The sequence below is a fragment of the Sinohyriopsis cumingii genome, chromosome 8 (genome assembly GCF_028554795.1).
Source record: "Sinohyriopsis cumingii isolate HCF-2022 chromosome 8, ASM2855479v2, whole genome shotgun sequence".
Taxonomy (NCBI): domain Eukaryota; kingdom Metazoa; phylum Mollusca; class Bivalvia; order Unionida; family Unionidae; genus Sinohyriopsis; species Sinohyriopsis cumingii.
Window position 1 is genome coordinate 41,617,120 of NC_142968.1, and position 25,916 is coordinate 41,643,035.

Below are 25,916 nucleotides of genomic sequence, written 5' to 3' on the forward strand. Positions count from 1 at the left end.
GGAAAATATCAATTTCAATAAACAATATAAAAAAATTAAAAATGCGCCCCCTGAAATCAGCGCCCTAGGCGACTGCCTAGTTTGCCTATATGGTAGCGCCGGCCCTGTGTGTGTGTGTTTGTGTGTGTGTGTGTAAAACAGGGGGACCAATCTGTTTCCCAGAAACGAATCCCCAAACACCTGAAAACCAGTATATATTCCTACTTCCGATTTGACGGAAATGACCGAGCGATGTTCCGATCATTTATGTGTACTTTTTCGAGGTTCTTGGATTTTATCCAAGATTCGTTAATAGTCCGATTGGTTGTTATAGCAAAATGGAGGACAGATTCGACGCCTTTCGGGAGGGTCTCCTAAATTAGGAATTGTAAAGGCTATTGTGTCAAAATTTGAACGATGTAATTGCATTAATTATATTCCTTTTACAGTGGCCCCAATTGTCTGTTGATTTTTTAACTTGACACTATATATTTATTTGAACAGTGGGAAATTCGCTCTATGGAGAACTTTCCTTGGCAGAACTCGCCTCATGGACCATGACACAAACCAGAAAACGAATTCTCATCACTTAAGGTCTGAAATTATGCATCATTTTTACGTCTTAATGTTTAAGGATAGTACGGTACACACATAGTTTTTAATAATTGCAATAGTTTCCCTTGTAGATCTTGGCGTTACGTGTTCTCGACGGCATAATATGCAATGTCATATTCACTGCTGTCGGGCATTTCTGCGCACCTAAGGTTTTCGTTTCCAATATTGAAACAAAACGCATACGGAATTCGAGCGATTGACAAAAATAAAATACAGCAATGCTTACCATTTGAAAAGATGCAATGGTCACCAGAATATTATGTACAAAATAATATTAATTTTGGACACAGAGGATACCACCACCCCCTCCTGTTTTCCTGACTCGCGATATGTCGGCCTATTTTGCGCATAGCTTTGAAAAAATGTCATGTTTATACATTTGGGCTGCAGAAATGAAATACATTACTTTGAACTGTTTCTGTCAGCAGTTCAATAGAATAATTAGGTCAGATTTATAGCTAGATTTACAAAGTTCAACGTAACATTGACAATAAATGGCAAGAGATATTAAGCAAATCAACTGATCTTGTAAATAAATTAGTAAAGTTCAACATTTTAAGAAAAAAGAAGCTATTATGTGGAAGAGAAACAACAATGAATAGGATGTAATGTGTTTACAATGTCGTTTATGGGGGAAACATGATGCACAAATCAAACCTAGAAACATAAGATTGACAACAATATATTATACATCTGCTTTTATACCAAAGGTTTGTCTAGAAGAATACCTGAATCATTAAATGCCCTGCAGTTAGCTGAGTGGCTTGAATCTGGCCACTTCAGTAGATAAAGCACTAATGACAATATGAACACTGGTTTTTATGAAACCTGTACCCTTGACATTGAAAAATTGATGGTATTTGCATGAACTGATGAAGCAATGTAATATTTTAAAACCAATTCCTAAAATGGTTTCTTTGAATATTTTCTTAAGTCCAGCATGGAGTTAAACTTTTTACCCATCTCATTGAAACACATTGTCACAGCTGTGAACAGCGTATGTAGTGATCTATGATCTGACAGTGAAGTGGAAAGTCAGGGTCTACACTGCATTCTACTAAGAATTTTAAAAACACAGTATACTGTTAAAACAATCTTCTGGTGCATAATGCAGTGGTTTGCTGGGTTCTGTTAACATAATGGAAATGCATGATACATTAATAGATAAAGTGGTACGTCATTCAATTACATTACATGTTCTCATCCTTTGTAAACATTTATTGTCTTTTGTAATAATTACAAATTGCCAGTGAAGGAATTAGTTGTTGCAAAAAGTGCAAAATGTAATTAGACATCATGAGTTCATAAAGAAAAGTGAAAGCAATTTAACAAAACAAAAAGGTGAGTCCTTTGATCACTACCGAGAAATTGGATGTCAGAAAGATTTAAGTAAACAGTATTAGTAATAACATTCTGTTGCATTTGATGTAAATCATCACATCAGTTTTCCAAACAGCACACACTACATAGCATTGAGGCAAAGGGAGATAACTGTCCAAGCTGACTTGTTGCAAGTTGTATAGTAGCTATATTATTATTCATCCCCAGCCAGTATTCTGTGTTTTCTCACTGTATTTTAGTTGAATACTTGTCAAAGGCCTCAGTTTAGTAAAGTCATTTTATATTCACAGAACAGTGAAACACCATTAAACCAGGTACTTATACAAGTGAATGGGATTCTAAATTAACTCGTTGCATTAAAATATAGTAGAGAAAATCAGTTCCTATAAATTGTTGTTTGAATGTTGAGGGATACAGTTGAATAGATTTCACATTATTGAAACCTTTCAGTATATACATTATATATTACCATTATGCAAGTTTTTAGAACCTGTAAAATTATTTTATTTAAAATTGAGAAAATATTCTTTTGAAATGACTCCTACTTAACCATACTTAATCTTAATCATAAAGAGTTTATTTTGCAGATGTTTACAAAAAAAAGAATCTGAAGCAAGGCTGGCCTGGCATATTCCACAAGAATTTCTGATGATTCATTATTATGAAAAATGAGTTTCCAATGGAAAGTTAATTTAGTTATCATTTTGAGAAGCAAAATACAATGAAATAAATAAAATTCAAGAACTTTGTTTAAAAAAAAATAACTAATTGTTATCAAAATGGCAAAAAACTACTTTGATGTGCTTGGGCTGAAGCCTGGAGCAAGTGAAGATGACATCAAGAAGACTTTCCGCACACTTGCCAGGCAGTGGCATCCAGATAAGAACAATGCCCCTCATGCAGAGGAAAAATTCAAAGAAATAAACTCGGCATATGATTACCTAAAAAGTAAAGATCGGAGAGAAATGCTGGAAAGAGAATTACTACGACCTAAACCCCCACCGGAAGAAAAATATACCACAAACAACACAAAAACTTCCCAATCGGGAGGAACTAGCTTTGGCACTAAAACAAATTTCAGTGACACAAGTGACGGGCAAGACTTTGGAAAATATTCATATGAAAGATATCGGGAGTCAAATTTTGACACCTTTAATGCAGGGCCAAAAGCAAGTGAGTCAAGCACATCCAACAAGTCATCAAAAGAAAAGAAAAGGAAGACAAAGCCAAGACAAAAACCATGGAGTCAAAAATGGAACTCTGAAACTACATATGGTGATGAGGAAGATTTCATATTTGGAGGCATTGGCAAGAAACCTCCATTCTCCTTTGCTTTTAATTCTTTTGTGGATGAGCTTGATTCAACCTTTGGACTCTTCAATGCCAATTTTAACCTTGGACCACCTGGATTTTCATCATTCTTTGGAGATGAAGATCCTTTCAGAGATTTCATGTATCAAGGTAAGTGAACATGACTTGGTAAGGTTGACTTTGTGTCTTCTCATTCATAATTGTCTTCCTTGACCGAAGGCTGTGCAGTGTTTAAAATAATCTGATATTCTGATGATCATAAAGATCATTATTATGTGTAGTATTTTTTGACGGTGTGTGTCTCACGCTCATGTGGCAGGCTTTTTTAAAAAGTTAATAATGTTAATTGGATCTAAAAGCCGTTTTCTTTTTCAAAAATGTAAATTTGGGGAAAATAGTAATAGATATTATTTACTGATGAAAATAACTCAATAAAACTGTGTCTGTTAATGGTTTTAAATGAAAATGGTGACAATCTGACATACAATATAGCCACCATGGCAGCCATCTTGAAAATCAGGTTGTCACTACTCATCATGATTGGAAAGCCTGTTTGACTAGTTCCAAGGATTTGAATAATCCAGTGGCTAAAAACGTTTCAGTTGTCACCAGTGTTAATCAAGAAGTACTAGAGAAAATTCAACAGCATTAATACATTTTTCAATCTATTAGACCTTCTGGTCACAAATATAATTTATGTTGAATTGTAGTTCTGATATACACATTGAAAGAAAAGCTGATCAGCAATGTCATTTGTAAGCATGACATTGCACACCATGTAATTTAGTTCAGCCTGCCTTGTTTTAAAATACCTCAGTATAACATGGTCCCTGATATAACAGAGGTTTGGTCATGGATATCAAAGAAAGGCACCTCAGTATAACAAAGTTCCTGATATAACACAGGTATGGTCATTTATCTCACTATAAAGCACCTCAGTATAAGCGGGTCCTGAGTGGCTGAGTGGTCTAAAGCGCTCTCCGTTACGGATCACTGCCATCTCACCTCTGTCTGCGTGGGTTCGAATCTCAGATTCAGCCAATGTGGGTATGTGAGAAAGCTTGCCAGTAGCTTCTCGTGGGTCGGTGGTTCTTTCCGGGGTTTTCCTGGGTTCTTCCTCCACATTAATACTGGCCGCCATGTATAGCCTATCGTGTGCTGAAAAATGGCATTAAACCCTACAACAACAACAGCAACATCCTCAGTATAACAAAGTCCCTGATATAACACAGGTATAGTCATTTATCTCACTGTAAAGCACCTCAGTATAATATAGTCCCAGAGATAGCACAGGTATGGTCATTTATCTCACTATAAAGCACCTCAGTATAACAAAGTCCCTGATATAACACAGGTATGGTCATTTATCTCACTATAAAACACCACAGTATAACAAAGTCCCTGATATAACACAGGTATGGTCATTTATCTCAGTATAAAGCACCTCAGTATAATAAAGTCCCTGATATAACACAGATATGATCATGGATCTCACTGATCTAATTGAATGAAACTTTTCCATATAATGTGCCCCAATATAATGTGTCATCAACTGTATCATGGTACACTATGGCATTTTCCTAAGGTGCATCAAGTACAGTGTATCCTCTTTATAATGACTTTCATGGGAGTCATAAAAGTGACCTATGTTTGGATTGAAACTTATGCTGAGGGATGTTGCATCATAATTGTGTCATGAAACACAGGAATTGAATATTTTATTATAATTAGGGTTAGTAGCCTTATATTTATAGTGTTTTCTATCTGTTGTCCTGTTTATCTGTTTACACTTCTTGTAACCAGCTTAACTCAGAAACCTATATGTATAATCTGATGCCATTTTGTAGGTGGATTGCCTATTACATGCAGATCTACCTTGTAAATGTTTCATCTATTCAGGTTAAATTTTGATGGCATTATTTCCCTTTTTAGTCAATTTTTAATCTCGTGTGTGGCAGGTCCATGTAACCAGCATACTTCAGGAACCGCTCAACATCTTTTGTAATTTGCTGTGTACATTATCCCATAGGCTATGATATGCATTTTGTGGGTTTTTTTCTCATCAGCTTCATCCTTGATATAACTTATGACAGCTCTAGAACCATTGAAATTACAGTCCAGTTGGTATAATATTGTCTGATAGACTAACATGTGCCTTTTATGGGTTCATTCTAAAGTGATTAGAATTTTTGCTCCTGAATTTTCATCATCCTGACTTTGGTTTCTATATGCACATTGATGAGACCTTAATTGAGTTAGAATTTTTACCAGCATTCCATGTCATCATTTAGAGGAGTTATGTCCCTTGATTGGCCTTTCTCCCAATTTCTTATATTTAAGGCCCTGCCAAGTAAATTGTAATAAGCAGGGAACTTTGAGACACCCGTCGTTGATATAGGGCATATATACTTACATGGAACAGTGGATATTTTTAAGTACTAATATGAATTACCCTTAAGTACTAATTATAACATCCAAGTCAACCCTTACAGATGAAGTTTATTGCATGCCTTATCAACATTTTTTGTCTTCCTGCAACTTTATGAATAGGAAGTTCTCTTAATCAAAAGAGAATGTATTGCCATCTTATTTTGCTATTGTCAACAACAAACAAGTATTTTATCATTCTATTAGATTTTTATAATTCTTATAATTCAATAAAGGGCTTAATCCATATAATTCATTAAAGGGCTTAATCCATATAATTCAACAAAGGGCTTAATCCATATAATTCATTAAAGGGCTTAATCCATATAATTCATTAAAGGGCTTAATCCATATAATTCATAGCGCCATTCTCTGTAAGTTACAATCCATTGACTGTTGTCTAAATTGCACAATAAATAAATCAACATAGCCTATCTCCCCTCTGTGTGTGTGTGTGTGTGATTTGGGTTTTTACTGTAGCTTTTACCAATTTTTCAATGATATTGCTATGATGTGTGCAGTATTTCAAGATGCAGTATTCCAAGAACTACTGATTGAATTTCTCTACGGATTTTCTATTTTTGTATCCCCCAGTCTCTGATGAATGGAGGAGAATGGGCTGAATACAAACATCAGATAATTTGAACACAATATTTGGCAATGGAGATCAGAGTTTTCTTATTAATTTATTGACTGGAAGTAAAACTTTATTGGTTTGTATAACAAGTCTTTCAATTGCTTTTGACTAATTCAGTCTGTTATAAAACATTAGTTCCAGATGTTTTAATAAGCAAAGTTTTGATATTCTCATTACAATTAATCCACTATTCAGACTTCTTAAATCTATCACCATTTCTATAAAAAAAATTACTCTTATCGATGTTTACAAAAAAAAACATTTTACACAAAAGAGCTCTTTCTTTCTTTTAATTTGAAAACAGTATAAGCAAAAATACACAAGTCATCAGCATATATTGAAAATTGTCAGCATTCCACCATGCACACCATTTGTAATAATATATAACACAGCCTCTTGCTATCAACTGAATCAAGTACCTTTATATAATTTATGTGTAAAAATAGAATTTCCTCTTTTTAAAAAAGATATTTTTGTAAATATAAGCATACTATCCACTGTCAGTTAACCTGCCAGTAATCCCACCTGTTCTTCAGGAATAACATACTTTTATATCTTTATTGCACTTAAAAATGTATCCAGGAAGTCCGTCTTAAATGGGGACTGCTCCAGTGGCCTACGTGGTTAGCCATCCACATCAGATGCGGGAGATCATGGGTTCAAATCCCAGCTGCATCATACCAAAGAGTTATAAAAATGGTACTGGCAGCTTCCTTGCTTGGTGCTTAGCATTAAGTGGTTATTGTTAGGACTGGTCGGTCTGGTGTCAGGACTGGGTGGGAAATGATGCTACATGTCTGTATCATGATGCTCCTGAGCAAGACATCATCATAAATTGCCACACTGTAGACATTGTAGTAGTATGCTTTTATATCTAAATTCATATCATCCAGAACAGTATTATTTTCATATAATATTTTGTTTAAGCCATCAGCCATATTGTCCTTTTTTGTGCTGTATTAGTCTTTAATTTTACTTTACATGTATTTGATATTTGCTTTATAAATATGAATAGTTCATTGAAAGTCATTCAGAATTTAACCTATTTTCTGACATTACGATATATTGGTCATTCCATTGGTGACACTTTTTATTATATTATGGAGATCTGAACTGTGTTTTTCTTATTATTTTACTTTTAGGATTACAGAAGTCAATACACTATACAGATCTATCTTTAATTTTTATAGATCCATCTTTGAACATGAGCCAACCAAGAAAGCCCCCACCTTCAAGAAAGCGTTTTGTGGCTCCTGAGACTGGAAAGGCAGAGGGGCTAGATGAGGAGTACATGTTCACATCACGCAGTGGGAAAACCAACTCAGACATCCCATACACAACATCAGATGAAGAACAAGGATTTGGTTGGGACTCAGGAGCAGAAACTGATGAATCTGGTAAATGTGATGCATGCTGACACAAACTTAACACTTTTTCACCTTCCCTGTGTTAGTTTGCTGAGACAGAGTTATCACTTTTTCATCTTACCTGTGTAAGCTTATTGTGTGACATAGTTATCATTTTTTGTCTGACCTAAGTTTGAGATGCAATTATCACTTTTCTGTTTTACCTGTATAAGCTTTTTGAGATGCAGTAATCACTTTTTGTCTTACCTGTGTATGTTTTGCAAGCCAGTTTTCACTTTTTGTCTTACATGTGTAAGCATGGTGTGAGTTTAGTGTGACATAGTAATACTTATCACTATTTTGTATCACCTGTTTAAGCGTGGTGAGACATAGCTATCACTTTTTGTCTCATTTGTGTAAGTTTGTGAGACACATGCATCACATTTTGTCTTACTTTTGAAAGCTTGAGATAGGATAAAGTATGATTTATTTATATTTGGCATGATTTTAAACAAGAATTCATTATGAGCTTCCATGAATGTTTATACCAACAAGACAGTAAAGACATTAAACATGATATGCAAGACAAACTTGCACAGCTTCATTCAGAGGTTCAGTGGGACAAAATACACAGTGCATAACTTAAATATAAGCAAGAAAACATTTAAAATGCTAATGTAGTATTTAGTTAACTTATAGGCCACAGGTTAGGATTAGGACCTGAAGGATGAAATATGGGCAAGCAAAAATTGGAAAAGAAAATTTGAGCAAAAATCAGACAAGGAAGCTACATTGAAAATCTTTTTATTGGTAATAAGTTACATCAGTTCAAGTCTAGGATTTGGCCAGTGTGGGTATGTGAGAGAGCTTGCCAGTAGTTCTCGTGGGTCGGTGATTCTTCCCAGGGTTTTTCAGGGTTCTTCCTCCACCATTAATACTGGCTGCCATGCATAGCCTATCTTGTGCTCAAAAATGGCGTTAAAACCAACAAGAACAACTCTCCATTGTGCATGTTTTAAATGCAAACAACTTCACCTGACATATGTCACTCTCTCAAAAGTACATAATAACTGGTGAGCGCCCCCTTCACTGTTATAAGTATAAATGATCTTACGTTTATACAGTTACATAGTAATATGCTTCACTCAGAGTTTTTCTCCCATTTTGAGCTAGTTTCCAATACCACAATGTTTGTTCATTAGTAGATGCAGTATTTCCACATCTAATGACAATAAAAGCATATTTAGCAAAATGCAAGTTAATTTATTTTATCATTAGTTCTTAGCATAGTTTATGAATTTAAAATATGTCTAGTTATCTTTATAGTTAAAGTAAAGATTGTTTATAGTATTTCACAGGGGACAGATTTTTAAAACATAATAACCAAGAACATTATATCCAATCGCATTGCTTATTTTTCAAAATATTATATGCTTGTACATGTTGATGGGAATGATTATTGTCAGAACTCGAAAGTATCAGTAGTAAAAGATTTAAACAAAATACATTTTATGCATGTTATTGTGATGAAGAAAAAAAAGATAAAACAGTCATTTTTACCTTCAGACTGTCAGCTTACTGCATGAACCAGTTGGTGAATGATACAAATCACTTTTATGTGGAAACGACCTTCTTCAGTTGCTTAATGACTGCTATATAGATGCACTTAAAAGTCGAGTCCAACTGCAAGCTGCACAGACCCAGATCTGTCACACTGAATTTGTATTGATAGCTTATACTTAATCATCACCTCCAGAGCATTCTCACTTGGTAGCATCACAGATGTGTGTGTTACCATCAGAATTAACATAATTCAAGAAATCAAAATCCTTATTACCAGACCCATCTCTTTTGAAACAGTTACAATCATGACTTTTTTCATGTTTTCACCAAACAGTTCCAGTCATTGAAAGTGGCAAATCTGACATATGCATTTTTATTATTTAAAGCTTTTTGTTTGAAGAGAACTTTTGTCTTTTTCTGACCAGCATATTTTCAGCCATTTTCACAATACAGAATTTAAAATGAACATAATACATTTTCTTAAAGCTGTACTCATTTAGTTGGCATATAATGATAGCTAAAGGATATTTTATTATTATTATGGTGCCTTTGGTCTGTCTGCCTGGCTAGCTGACTTTCTTACCAGATATCCCTATACCGTGGGCGTAATTTCACCAAACTTGGTAATTGCTGGTCCATATGGTAACCAATTGCAAGAGAGGAATTACTCTTGGTTCCCTCCCAAGGGGTACAGATGACTTGTCAAAAGTCAAAGAAAGAAAAATTTCAGTAACAGTGAAATTTTGCATTACTTTTGTATATACAATCAGAGCAAGAATAGAAATTAAGTTTGATTCAGTTAACAGTAAAAGTACTTGGATATTTAGTTATTATGTGCCCATAAATCAGGGTCTATTCTAAAACTGACAATTTTTTTATACCCTTGCATTTGGAGAGAAGGTAGGATTTTTTTGTAGAAGGGGATTTATTGTAAAAATAAAAGTTAGGGTTGATGCTTAAATCCCACAACTAGAATATTTAGACCTTAAATGTACAATTTACAGTTTTACATGCCTAGATGTAATGTTAATTTTGACTTGTCAAATTTCATACCATCTGATCATGCATCATGTTGGCTGTCAATTTGCAATGCTTTGGATCAAAAGCATAGAAGATAATCTGTTAAAAATTAATTTAATGTCTGGTGTTATGCAAACATGCCTAACTTTGCTCCATTCATTTTATAGTGTAATAACAAGATCTACATTCATTTTATAGTGTAATAACAAGATCTACATTTATTTTATAGTGTAATTCATTTTATAGTGTAATAACGATCTACATTCACTTTATAGTGTAATTCATTTTGTAGTGTAATAACAAAATCTACATTTATTTTATAGTGTGATAACAAGATCTACATTCATTTTATAGTGTAATAACAAGATCTACATTCATTTTATAGTGTAATAACAAGATCTACATTCATTTTATAGTGTAATAAAAAGATTTACATTCATTTTATAGTGTAATAACAAGATCTACATTCATTTTATAGTGTAATAACAAGATCTACATTCATTTTATAGTGTAATAACAAAATCTACATTTATTTTATAGTGTAATAAAAAGATCTACATTCATTTTATAGTGTAATAACAAGATCTGCATTCATTTTATAGTGTAATAACAAGATCTACATTTATTTTATAGTGTAGTTCATTTTATAGTGTAATAATGATCTACATTCACTTTATAGTGTAATTCATTTTATAGTGTAATAACAAAATCTACATTTATTTTATAGTGTGATAACAAGATCTACATTCATTTTTTAGTGTAATAACAAGATCTATATTTATTTTATTTTCTTCCTTTAAGATGGTAACTACAACAACAAGAGGTTCCGATGTGTTTACTGTGGAAGACGATTTACAATAGACAGACTGGTTAGTAAGAGTTGGGAGGAGAATTTTGCTTTTCCAGGACATAGGTATCACCCATTATATTGGTGCCTTTAAAAAGGGACACGATTTCGGTAAATGTTTTGTTGTGTAGTCATGACTTCCAAATGCTGGGAGATAACGTCATCATACTTATGCTATAGAATCAGTACGATCTGCCATTGTAGATCCATACAATCATACCTCCATCTGATTCTCAGGCAGGGTCAAGGTCATCTGAAGGTTCAGGTTACATTTTGGGTTGATTATGCCTTCCCAAGGTCATTTTTGAACAATAACTTTAGATTAGCAGTATCAAGCTTCACCAGATTGTGTGGATAACTTGCAGTTGGGGTAAGGAAAATGCATGTTGATTTTGATTTAAAAATATGAAAGGTCAGCTACATAAAGAAAAATAGTTTCTGCACAGTAACTTTAGTTTTGCAATCACAGACCTGGACTAAACTTTGTGGATGGCTCTAATTGGAGTAAGAAAAAAAACACAGATTTTGGAGTCAAAGGTCAGGGTCACTGTGGCCAAAAATGATTTCTACACAAAATCTTCTGAATCAGATCTCAACCAAATACCTTTATCAAAGTTTGTTTTTGGCTTTTGCTACAGGTAAGAAAGAAGCCTATTGAATTTAGACCCAGAAGGTCAAATATCAAGATCTCTTTGGCTGAAAGAGGAGTAGTGGTTTTTATCTAATAACTTTAGTTTTAGACCAGCTTGTAACATGATAAAACTTTGTGACATACTTCCACTTAAGGTTGTTGTTGTTTAAGTTTAATGGAAATGGTTGTTGTTGTTGTTGTAGGGTTTAACGCCATTTTTCAGCACAAGATAGGCCATATATGGCGGCCAGTATAACTGGTGGAGAAAGAACTCAGGAAAACCCCAGAAAGAACCACTGACCCACGAGAAGCTACTGGCAAGTTTCTCACATACTCACATTGGCTGAACTCGAGACTCGAACCCATGCAGACAGAGGTGAGATGGCAGTGATCCGTAACAGTGAGCGCTTTAGATCACTCAGCCACTCAGGGCCTCTTACTTAAGGTAAAAGAGAAGCCCTGTAATTTTTGAAGGTCATAGTTGTCATTGCAATTCAAACAAAAATGTTTATGATGACTTTATTTGTTGAACAAATGTTGTGAATTCTGGTGTCTAAAGGTTTAAAAATCAAATTCGTAGTAAGTGTAATTAGAAAATAACGTTTTCTCTTCATGTTTAGTTCAAGACTGCATACCTTGAACAAAGGTCATAGGTTATTGAGAACTTTTAGGTCAGTTATGTCTTACTACTACTTATTAGGGGAACTTTTAAACACACAGTAGGTATACAATATACCTTTCATGGTGCTCTTGTTCTGTATGGTCATAAGTCCAGCATCCTGAGAGGGATAGTCTATAATCATACTTTGACCTTTCAAGCACATAATTTATCCTCCTAATCTATCCATGACCATAGGTGTAGACTTGGTCATTTCAGTTTCTTAAATTTTAACAGCAACACTCTTCACAACAATATAAGTAGGTTATTTAGTGACTAGGAAATCAGAGTACAATGCCTTGTCCAAGGATGCACCATGTTGGTAGCCGATCTGGCTCGGCTGATGTTGGGATTAATAAATGCAACCTTTTCAATCGTGAGTCCAGTATGACAGCTACTCAGCCACTATAACTCCTGCCTCCTTTAATCACTACTTACAACATTAAGAAGGGCATATCAGGCTATTACACATCCCTCATCCCACAGGGGGGATGAAATACTTGAGAAGTCTATATTATTATTATACACTGGGAACTTAGTTCAAACCATTTGCTATAAATTTCTATACACAATAAGAGAGCAAAACAAAAATAACACTTTAGATATTCAGCCATTGTTATTCATTGCTAATGCAAACATCTGATACATGTGCAAAATCTGAGACACCATATTAGTACAAGTAATAATGCATCCCATGCTAAATTATTAAGAGATAATTATTTCTTGATGCATACTTTGCTTACAAAAAACAGATGACAGACAAATAAATGGACAGATAAACAACCTGATAGACTGACATATATATTTATGTAACAAATTGTTATTGCATGAGTAATTTCTGTAGCATTTTGACTGTGGGAACTTATTTATAACCACTAATCCTGACTCTGTTTAAGCATTTTCATGTATGGATATTTCAGATCATTATTTTGAAAGTTTATTTGTATTCAGGCAAATCATGAATCTGGCTGTGCCAAAAGACATGGTTACTGGACTTTTAGTGATGATGAAAATGAGGTAGAGGAGGAAGAGGAGGAAGACCAGTTTTCACGAGCTCCGGGAGACTGGAGACAGACACATGAAGATCTGATAAGACATATTCGCCAAGCCCGGAGAGAGGCCAGGACTCGTAAATGGGCAGAGGCTGAATGGAAGGAACAAGGTATCAGTGCTTATATTGTGGCAGTCTTGATTGTGACAATTGTGTTGGATATCGTTGATTGATGATGATGATGATGATGATGATTAGTGGACTTAATGCTGTTATAACATGCTTCAGATTACTTTATGATAAACTTCCAGAATAAACAGTATTTATCCTGGAATATCAGTCTTTGAAATTTCAGATATTTGATATATGGGTCACCACATCTATAAAAAATAAATGCTTACTATCATCAGCATTGATTTATAAATTTAAAAGGTTTATTTTACTTAATTTTTAAAGTACAGGTCAATGCAGTCATGTTTGCTCAAATTAAATTCAGTATTCATTGTTGTTATACAATTTAATATTAATATAGTTTAGTCAAAGCTTATTCAAAATGCTGATAGTTGAATGCTTTGCACCTATAATATCGTGAAAACACTTCTAGATGAAAATTATTCATCACAATGGACTTTTACAATGGTGATGAGGTACTAAACTGGGTCAAGAAAAGAAAGCATCAGGTCTGTCATAACAAATAACAGGGTAGTATACATTTTTCAACATGTACAGCTTTGATTGTGTCATCATAATGCACAAAATTCAATTTTTACTGGGTCAGCCCTTTAGGTTGACCTTGTCCAAAAATGTATACAAACTTTAACATTGATTTTTGTCATGTATTCCTCAAAGCATATAAATAATGACCTTCCAAAAGAATGTGGATGTATGAAGATTCCAATAAAGTGAATAATTGCCATTTAAAGGTATTTGTAATCAGTTTCTAAAATATGACACCCATTACTGAAATAGTTGATACTGAACATATACATGACCTGATTGCCTTGTACTATAGCAAACTTGCAGAATAGACAGAATTCTGACCTTTACATCTATCTGACATATTTTTGTTTCTAATTCACAGTTTTATGACCTTGTAAAAGAAAATAAACATTGACCAACAGAGGGTGTTTGTTTAACGTAATATTAATATCAAGAGATGAAAGTTACTGTTATTCTGTGCTGGGGACATTGAACATTAAGTTTATGCAATGAGGTATATGACTTCTCTGTGAGATTCAAATAGTTCTTGCATTTGTTAGGCAACTGACATGACTTTTGTGTTACTGTAGGACCAGTGTTATGACTACTGTGTTACTGTAGGACCAGTGTTATGACTACTGTGTTACTGTAGGACCAGTGTTATGACTACTGTGTTACTGTAGGACCAGTGTTATGACTACTGTGTTAGTGTAGAACCAGTGTTATGACTACTGTGTTAGTGTAGAACCAGTGTTATGACTACTGTGTTACTGTAGGACCAGTGTTATGACTACTGTGTTAGTGTAGGACCAGTGTTATGACTACTGTGTTACTGTAGGACCAGTGTTATGACTACTGTGTTAGTGTAGGACCAGTGTTATGACTACTGTGTTACGGTAGTATGAGTGTTAATACTATGGTGTTACTGTTGGACCAATGTTATGACTACCTTGTTTCTGCAGGACCAGTGTTATGATTACTGTGTTACTGTAGGACCAGTATTATGACTATGGTGTTACTCTATGACCAGTGTTATAATTACTTTGTTACTGTAGGACCAGTGCTATGATTACATTGTTACTGTAGGACCATTGTCATGACTACTGTGTTAGTGTAGGACCAGTGTTATGACTACTGTGTTATGGTAGGATGAGTGTTAATACTATGGTGTTACTGTTGGACTAATGTTATGACTACCTTGTTTCTGTAGGACCAGTGTTATGATTACTGTGTTACTGTAGGACCAGTGTTATGGCTATGGTGTTACTCTATGACCAGTGTTATGATTACTGTGTTACTGTAGGACCAGTGTTATGACTATGGTGTTACTCTGTGACCAGTGTTATGATTACTTTTTTACTGTAGGACCAGTGCTATGATTACATTGTTACTGTAGGACCAGTGTTATGACTATGGTGTTACTCTATGACCAGTGTTATGATTACTTTGTTACTGTAGGACCAGTGCTATGATTACATTGTTACTGTAGGACCAGTGTTATGACTACTGTGTTACTATAGGACAAGTGTTAAGATTACTGAGTGTACAGACCTAGCCTATTAATTTTTTACAGAGCGTCAGGTCACATGTGAATGGTGCGGGAGGAAGTTTAATCAGGTGGCAGCTAATCGACACATCCCCATTTGTAAGATACTGAACAAGGCTACAGGACCAGCATTTGCCTCAAAATCCAAAACAAAATCCACAGACAAAGCATGGGACAGGGCAAAAGAGGTTACTTAAATGCTAGCAATAAAATCTAGAACTAGAATCAGATAAAATTTCATGATAGCTAACCAGCTTCTCATAACTGATTTAACTGGTCCACTGATGTCTTACCAAAACCCAGCCATTTTCAAATATTAAGAAGTTAAGAATTGCAAGGATGGTGTAGAAATGAATTTTGACCAAAATTGATCACAGGAATCAAAATCGGTTAATTGGTTATTCATTCCACTGCTCAATCAAATTAATTAACAAAGAATCAGCACATATAGAATCAAATGGACCAAGTTTTCGAAGTGATGAATTAGAATGCATTTTCATCATAGGCTAATTCATGCCATATGAGATAAATATAGCATAATTTATACTTGTACACAGTATTTTTTCTTAGTATTTATTTCTAAAGGTGAAAATAGATCTTAGTCTGGAAAGACTATAATAGTAAACTTGAAGTGTCTAATTACTTGATTCTTGCTCTTCAAAAGATGTTGGTGTATGCTTTATGAAAAAGAATCTAATTATGCCCTAACACTAGTTGTATACATATTTCATTGAAAATCACACAGACTGGAACCTCTCTGTAACAAGCTCAGATTTGTTTTAATTTTTCTAGAAATACTAAATTACTATAAAATGTGACCAATAAGTGTATATGGACTTTTTAGTATTTGACAAGCACAAAATTTAAAGCTAGCTTTTAAGTCAGTCTAACTGCAAACATCATAGTGCATTGTTAGATCAGGGTCTGTTTTGATTGTTTTACTGATTACTCCCAGCAAACTGCATAGACACAGATCTGCTGGCCCATTTGCAGTTGGACTAATCTTTTAAGCATGTATTTATGGTAATCCTTGATTTTGACTATACATATTTTCCTAATTACATGACTCTTTCCAATACTAATCAATCTACCCTATCCTTAGTCAAGCTTCTTATCCTTTCTTTAATCAAACATATTCATGTATAGTGTTAAATTTGAATGTTACTCATAAATACAAAAACTTGAAACAAAAGTATTGAATACATTTTACTACTAATAAGTGCATATCATAAATTATCCTCTAATTAAAAAAAATAATTATGCATGGTTTATATTCAGATTTACAGTATTTATTTTAATCTTAATATTTATTCTTGCTTTTGTTTATGATGAAATTTTGCTTTTTTATGATTTAATTAGTCTCTATGATTATAAACAGGCAGCTGTTAAGTGGTAGCTGAATTAATTTATTTGTCATTGTCTTTATTATTATGTTCATACATTTTTCTATTTTATTGTGTATTTATTGTATCCTCTAGTACTTATTAATAGTAAAATGATTTTCATTATTAATTGGCAATACAAGGCAAGAAAGATGATTTGTTACTATCCTTCTCTGGGTTAAAGTATCTCATTGTTGACCACTACAGTGGCCTAGTGGTTAGAGTGTTCACCTCGGATGCAAGATGTTGTGGGTTCGAAAAATGGCAGAATCATACCAAAGACTTAGAAATATGGTACTAACACCTGCCTTGCTAGGCATTTAGCATTAAGAGGTTAGTGTTAGGACTGGTCGGACCGGCATCAGGATAATGAGACTGGGTGGGACATCATGCTAGGTGTCTGTGGCATGATGCCCCAGTGCTAGCATCACTATAAACTGCCACACTGCAGACATTGTAGTGATATGACTGAAAAATTGTTAAAGCTATATCAAAAATCCAATCACAAAAATATCTCATTGTTATTATTTGTTTGGTACTTTTGTGCTCACTTTTCAACAGTTCATTGGCAGCATTATGTTATTTATTTTAGTAATTCACAAGAATGAGAGGTACTTGGGAATTTTTATGCATGTACTATGAGGAAAATTAGAAACAAAAGTCTTTAAACTGGAAGAAATCATTGATCTGTCTATGTTAACCTGTATCAAATTATATGCTAACTATATTAAATGTACAACTTTGACATTGATGCAGAGAACTGACCTTATACTCATCCATCTATCCTGTGCTGAAATAGGTTTCTTATTGCTTCTTCGGGCCACAACAAATTTTTTCATGATTTTTATCCACATTTTGTAGCAGGGATAATGTGATGCCCTCCTGTCTGTCCATAACATGGCCCTTCCTAAACCATTGGGTGAAAATTGACCATACTTGGTACATAGGTTGCATATAGGAAATCCATCTACAAGAGGTGCATTTTATTTGTATCTCTCACTAGGGTTCTTGTTTGTGGGGTTAAAGGTCAGAAATACAAAATTGCAGTTAATGATTATTTTGAATATATTTTGCTAAACTTTAAATATGCACTTAGAGTAGGGGAACATATGGTAAGTTTTTTAGGTCAAGGTGGTGGGTATTAATTTTATATTTATGAATGGTACAGTGTCATATCCTACATTCTTGAGCAATTTCACGTCTAAATGTTTCTGTGAGAAAATCAAATACTTAAGCATATGACATGAAACCCATGGAACTTGATGAATAATGCAATTTATTACACTGTTCTAATGTGAGATGGCTGATTGGATGAAAAAAATTGCATTTGTTTCTCTCTAAATCATGTCTGAATTTGTATTTCTATTAATATGAAATTTTATGAATTTTCATATTGAACTCTACTTAACATCAGTTGATATCAGGTTTACTGGTTCATAATACTTTATATTCACTGCAACAAAGGTCTATAATTGTATGTTATCACATCTTATTTAGATTAGCAAATGCATGTGATATTTTTTGTTATTACATGATATAGTAACACCTCATAACATGCACTTCTTATTCATTTCTCTTAACCATATTTTCTTTTATGGTGTCCTTAAACTAGACTTTTCATGTGGCCCTATGTCATCTCTGCCATATGAGGGTATTTCAAAAATGCTTCATTGATCTTTGCTACTGATAGAAGGAACTTTGGTAAAACTTTGTAGAAGTGAAACTCCAAATATATCTCTCAATATTTCATTTTTTCTATATTCTCTGCAATTATTCATGCCAAAATTATATTGAAACCTTGAAAGAACATAAATTAACACAAGAGGTGTGTCGGAATCAGCCAATGAAATGACCAGGCATGTCACTTCATTTCATCAGCCAATGAAATCATTTTCCAGATTTTGAGAGAGCCTCATTCAGGTTACAAGAAAAATTGTTCTTCCCCAGAACTTTGTGTAGCAGAGTTCTCATGATGCCACACAAGAGGTTTGGTTGAGAAAAAAAATGGTATTGTTGTATTGAATAAAATAATATTCTTTGTCATGTGATAAATAGAATGTTGTACATGTACTTTTTTGAATGAAATTTAAGAAACTTATTGAACAATATCAGTCTTTTGCAAGACTTAAATTTAAAATATGCATTCATGAAATATCCTGTTTATGTTTCTAGTTGCTTGAACCAGTTTGCATACATTTTCATATCTACTATTTTGATCCTTTTTTTTCCAAGCATTTCACACTTCTTATGGGATTGTTGTATGCCTTAAATAATAAATTCCCTCTGATCTGTTTTTGTAGTATTCCAAGCACATTCCAAAACCAAAAAAGAAGTCTGGAGAAGAACCAAATTCCCCTCGTACGGGAAAAACAAGTACCACCTTCCCTGACTTGGGATCTTCTAGACGCTCATCATACAGTATGTATTTCATCTATAAATTCTAAAGTATCCCTATTAAACAATACAGATATGGGTCTAATATATCTTGCCCAAGGTCCAGAGGCTACCATTATGCTTGGTCTGGGCTACCATATGCTGAAGTTAGGTAGCCCAGAAAACTACCATTATTTATATAAATATTCGGATCCTTAATGTTTCCAGACACCATATTTTCAAAACAAGTAATAATTTTCAACTGTGCACACACTTTTTGGACATCAGATATATTGTTTAAAGCAGAGGAAATTTTGTAAATTTAAGCTGGAACATAAATCAAGGAATATTTTACCCATACTAAAAACATGTGATTCAGTAGACTGTCAGACTGTGAAATTGTTTTGATTACTCTAATTATTGCATGGATTAACTAAAGGTATTGTCAGTGGGTATCAAGAACTGAAGGTATTGTCAGTGAACATCAAGAACTGGGATATTATAAGTAAACATCAAGAATTGAAGGTATTGTTAATGGGCGTCAGTAAATGAAGGTATTGTCAGTGAACATCAAGAACTGAAGGTATTGTCAGCGAACATCAAGAACTGGGATATAGTCAGTGAACATTAAGAACTGAAGGTATTGTCAGTGGACATCAAGAACTGAAGGTATTGTCAATGGACATCAAGATTGAAGGTATTGTTAGTGAATGTCAAGAACTGAAGGTATTGTCAGTGGACATCAAGAACTGAAGGTATTGTCAGTGAACATCAAGAACTGAAGGTATTGTCAGTGAACATCAAGAACTGGGATATTGTCAGTGAACATCAAGAACTGAAGGTATTGTCAATGGACATCAAGAACTGAAGGTATTGTCAGTGGACATCAAGAACTGAAGGTATTGTCAGTGGACATCAAGAACTGAAGGTATTGTCAGTGGACATCAAGAACTGAAGGTATTGTCAATGGACATCAAGATTGAAGGTATTGTTAGTGAATGTCAAGAACTGAAGGTATTGTCAATGGATATCAAGAACTGAAGGTATTGTCAATGGACATCAAGAATTGAAGGTATTGTCAATGGACATCAAGATTGAAGGCATTGTTAGTGAATGTCAAGAACTGAAGGTATTGTCAGCGGACATCAAGAACTGAAGGTATTGTCAATGGACATCAAGAACTGAAGGTATTATCAGTGGACATCAAGATTGAAGGTATTGTTAGTGAATGTCAAGAACTGAAGGTATTGTCAGTGGACATCAAGAACTGAAGGTATTGTCAGTGAACATCAAGAACTGAAGGTATTGTCAGTGAACATCAAGAACTGGGATATGGTCAGTGAACATCAAGAACTGAAGGTATTGTCAGTGGACATCAAGAACTGAAGGTATTGTCAGTGGACATCAAGAACTGAAGGTATTGTCAGTGGACATCAAGAACTGAAGGTATTGTCAATGGACATCAAGATTGAAGGTATTGTTAGTGAATGTCAAGAACTGAAGGTATTGTCAATGGACATCAAGAACTGAAGGTATTGTCAGTGGACATCAAGAACTGAAGGTATTGTCAGTGAACGTCAAGAACTGAAGGTATTGTCAGTGAACATCAAGAACTGGGATATTGTCAGTGAACATCAAGAACTGAAGGTATTGTCAATGGACATCAAGAACTGAAGGTATTGTCAGTGGACATCAAGAACTGAAGGTATTGTCAGTGGACATCAAGAACTGAAGGTATTGTCAGTGAACATCAAGAACTGAAGGTATTGTCAGTGAACATCAAGAACTGGGATATTGTCAGTGAACATCAAGAACTGAAGGTATTGTCAATGGACATCAAGAACTGAAGGTATTGTCAGTGGACATCAAGAACTGAAGGTATTGTCAGTGGACATCAAGAACTGAAGGTATTGTCAGTGGACATCAAGAACTGAAGGTATTGTCAGTGGACATCAAGAACTGAAGGTATTGTCAATGGACATCAAGATTGAAGGTATTGTTAGTGAATGTCAAGAATTGAAGGTATTGTCAATGGATATCAAGAACTGAAGGTATTGTCAGTGGACATCAGGAATTGAAGGTATTGTCAATGGACATCAAGATTGAAGGCATTGTTAGTGAATGTCAAGAACTGAAGGTATTGTCAGCGGACATCAAGAACTGAAGGTATTGTCAATGGACATCAAGAACTGAAGGTATTATCAGTGGACATCAAGATTGAAGGTATTGTTAGTGAATGTCAAGAACTGAAGGTATTGTCAGTGGACATCAAGAACTGAAGGTATTGTCAGTGAACATCAAGAACTGAAGGTGTTGTCAGTGAACATCAAGAACTGGGATATTGTCAGTGAACATCAAGAACTGAAGGTATTGTCAGTGGACATCAAGAACTGAAGGTATTGTCAGTGGACATCAAGAACTGAAGGTATTGTCAATGGACATCAAGATTGAAGGTATTGTTAGTGAATGTCAAGAACTGAAGGTATTGTCAATGGATATCAAGAACTGAAGGTATTGTCAGTGGACATCAAGAATTGAAGGTATTGTCAATGGACATCAAGATTGAAGGCATTGTTAGTGAATGTCAAGAACTGAAGGTATTGTCAGTGGACATCAAGAACTGAAGGTATTGTCAATGGACATCAAGAACTGAAGGTATTGTTAGTGAATGTCAAGAACTGAAGGTATTGTCAATGGATATCAAGAACTGAAGGTATTGTCAGTGGACATCAAGAACTGAAGGTATTGTCAATGGACATCAAGATTGAAGGCATTGTTAGTGAATGTCAAGAACTGAAGGTATTGTCAGTGGACATCAAGAACTGAAGGTATTGTCAATGGACATCAAGAACTGAAGGTATTATCAGTGTTCATCAAGATTGAAGGTATTGTTAGTGAATGTCAAGAACTGAAGGTATTGTCAGTGGACATCAAGAACTGAAGGTATTGTCAGTGAACATCAAGAACTGAAGGTATTGTCAGTGAACATCAAGAACTGGGATATTGTCAGTGAACATCAAGAACTGAAGGTATTGTCAGTGGACATCAAGAACTGAAGGTATTGTCAGTGGACATCAAGAACTGAAGGTATTGTCAGTGGACATCAAGAACTGAAGGTATTGTCAGTGGACATCAAGAACTGAAGGTATTGTCAATGGACATCAAGATTGAAGGTATTGTTAGTGAATGTCAAGAACTGAAGGTATTGTCAATGGATATCAAGAACTGAAGGTATTGTCAGTGGACATCAAGAATTGAAGGTATTGTCAATGGACATCAAGATTGAAGGCATTGTTAGTGAATGTCAAGAACTGAAGGTATTGTCAGTGGACATCAAGAACTGAAGGTATTGTCAATGGACATCAAGAACTGAAGGTATTATCAGTGGACATCAAGATTGAAGGTATTGTTAGTGAATGTCAAGAACTGAAGGTATTGTCAGTGGACATCAAGAACTGAAGGTATTGTCAGTGAACATCAAGAACTGAAGGTATTGTCAGTGAACATCAAGAACTGGGATATGGTCAGTGAACATCAAGAACTGAAGGTATTGTCAGTGGACATCAAGAACTGAAGGCATTGTCAGTGGACATCAAGAACTGAAGGTATTGTCAGTGGACATCAAGAACTGAAGGTATTGTCAATGGACATCAAGATTGAAGGTATTGTTAGTGAATGTCAAGAACTGAAGGTATTGTCAATGGACATCAAGAACTGAAGGTATTGTCAGTGGACATCAAGAACTGAAGGTATTGTCAGTGAACATCAAGAACTGAAGGTATTGTCAGTGAACATCAAGAACTGGGATATTGTCAGTGAACATCAAGAACTGAAGGTATTGTCAATGGACATCAAGAACTGAAGGTATTGTCAGTGGACATCAAGAACTGAAGGTATTGTCAGTGGACATCAAGAACTGAAGGTATTGTCAGTGAACATCAAGAACTGAAGATATTGTCAGTGAACATCAAGAACTGGGATATTGTCAGTGAACATCAAGAACTGAAGGTATTGTCAATGGACATCAAGAACTGAAGGTATTGTCAGTGGACATCAAGAACTGAAGGTATTGTCAGTGGACATCAAGAACTGAAGGTATTGTCAGTGGACATCAAGAACTGAAGGTATTGTCAGTGGACATCAAGAACTGAAGGTATTGTCAATGGACATCAAGATTGAAGGTATTGTTAGTGAATGTCAAGAATTGAAGGTATTGTCAATGGATATCAAGAACTGAAGGTATTGTCAGTGGACATCAAGAATTGAAGGTATTGTCAATGGACATCAAGATTGAAGGCATTGTTAGTGAATGTCAAGAACTGAAGGTATTGTCAGCGGACATCAAGAACTGAAGGTATTGTCAATGGACATCAAGAACTGAAGGTATTATCAGTGGACATCAAGATTGAAGGTATTGTTAGTGAATGTCAAGAACTGAAGGTATTGTCAGTGGACATCAAGAACTGAAGGTATTGTCAGTGAACATCAAGAACTGAAGGTATTGTCAGTGAACATCAAGAACTGGGATATTGTCAGTGAACATCAAGAACTGAAGGTATTGTCAGTGGACATCAAGAACTGAAGGTATTGTCAGTGGACATCAAGAACTGAAGGTATTGTCAGTGGACATCAAGAACTGAAGGTATTGTCAATGGACATCAAGATTGAAGGTATTGTTAGTGAATGTCAAGAACTGAAGGTATTGTCAGTGGACATCAAGAACTGAAGGTATTGTCAATGGACATCAAGAACTGAAGGTATTGTCAGTGGACATCAAGAACTGAAGGTATTGTCAGTGAACATCAAGAACTGAAGGTATTGTCAGTGAACATCAAGAACTGGGATATTGTCAGTGAACATCAAGAACTGAAGGTATTGTCAATGGACATCAAGAACTGAAGGTATTGTCAGTGGACATCAAGAACTGAAGGTATTGTCAGTGGACATCAAGAACTGAAGGTATTGTCAGTGGACATCAAGAACTGAAGGTATTGTCAGTGAACATCAAGAACTGAAGGTATTGTCAGTGAACATCAAGAACTGGGATATTGTCAGTGAACATCAAGAACTGAAGGTATTATCAATGGACATCAAGAACTGAAGGTATTGTCAGTGGACATCAAGAACTGAAGGTATTGTCAGTGGACATCAAGAACTGAAGGTATTGTCAGTGGACATCAAGAACTGAAGGTATTGTCAATGGACATCAAGATTGAAGGTATTGTTAGTGAATGTCAAGAACTGAAGGTATTGTCAATGGATATCAAGAACTGAAGGTATTGTCAATGGACATCAAGAATTGAAGGTATTGTCAATGGACATCAAGATTGAAGGCATTGTTAGTGAATGTCAAGAACTGAAGGTATTGTCAGCGGACATCAAGAACTGAAGGTATTGTCAATGGACATCAAGAACTGAAGGTATTATCAGTGGACATCAAGATTGAAGGTATTGTTAGTGAATGTCAAGAACTGAAGGTATTGTCAGTGGACATCAAGAACTGAAGGTATTGTCAGTGAACATCAAGAACTGAAGGTATTGTCAGTGAACATCAAGAACTGGGATATGGTCAGTGAACATCAAGAACTGAAGGTATTGTCAGTGGACATCAAGAACTGAAGGTATTGTCAGTGGACATCAAGAACTGAAGGTATTGTCAGTGGACATCAAGAACTGAAGGTATTGTCAATGGACATCAAGATTGAAGGTATTGTTAGTGAATGTCAAGAACTGAAGGTATTGTCAATGGACATCAAGAACTGAAGGTATTGTCAGTGGACATCAAGAACTGAAGGTATTGTCAGTGAACATCAAGAACTGAAGGTATTGTCAGTGAACATCAAGAACTGGGATATTGTCAGTGAACATCAAGAACTGAAGGTATTGTCAATGGACATCAAGAACTGAAGGTATTGTCAGTGGACATCAAGAACTGAAGGTATTGTCAGTGGACATCAAGAACTGAAGGTATTGTCAGTGAACATCAAGAACTGAAGGTATTGTCAGTGAACATCAAGAACTGGGATATTGTCAGTGAACATCAAGAACTGAAGGTATTGTCAATGGACATCAAGAACTGAAGGTATTGTCAGTGGACATCAAGAACTGAAGGTATTGTCAGTGGACATCAAGAACTGAAGGTATTGTCAGTGGACATCAAGAACTGAAGGTATTGTCAGTGGACATCAAGAACTGAAGGTATTGTCAATGGACATCAAGATTGAAGGTATTGTTAGTGAATGTCAAGAATTGAAGGTATTGTCAATGGATATCAAGAACTGAAGGTATTGTCAGTGGACATCAAGAATTGAAGGTATTGTCAATGGACATCAAGATTGAAGGCATTGTTAGTGAATGTCAAGAACTGAAGGTATTGTCAGCGGACATCAAGAACTGAAGGTATTGTCAATGGACATCAAGAACTGAAGGTATTATCAGTGGACATCAAGATTGAAGGTATTGTTAGTGAATGTCAAGAACTGAAGGTATTGTCAGTGGACATCAAGAACTGAAGGTATTGTCAGTGAACATCAAGAACTGAAGGTATTGT

General features: G+C 35.0%; 1 protein-coding gene across 2 annotated transcripts in view; it reads left to right on the forward strand.

Annotated features, from left to right (window-relative positions):
* Window positions 1–330: 330 nt before the first annotated feature.
* LOC149793351 (uncharacterized) overlaps window positions 331–25,916 on the forward strand; it is a 32,501-nt gene continuing 6,915 nt past the window's right edge. For both annotated transcript variants that reach the window (XM_089967337.1, XM_089967338.1), the window contains exons 1-7: window positions 331–573; window positions 2,523–3,396; window positions 7,501–7,707; window positions 11,041–11,108; window positions 13,327–13,537; window positions 15,639–15,799; window positions 19,294–19,411. In XM_089967337.1, the coding sequence (XP_089823463.1) occupies window positions 2,715–3,396; window positions 7,501–7,707; window positions 11,041–11,108; window positions 13,327–13,537; window positions 15,639–15,799; window positions 19,294–19,411 (1,447 nt within the window). In that variant the 5' untranslated portion in view covers window positions 331–573; window positions 2,523–2,714. The remainder of the gene's footprint in view (window positions 574–2,522; window positions 3,397–7,500; window positions 7,708–11,040; window positions 11,109–13,326; window positions 13,538–15,638; window positions 15,800–19,293; window positions 19,412–25,916) is intronic.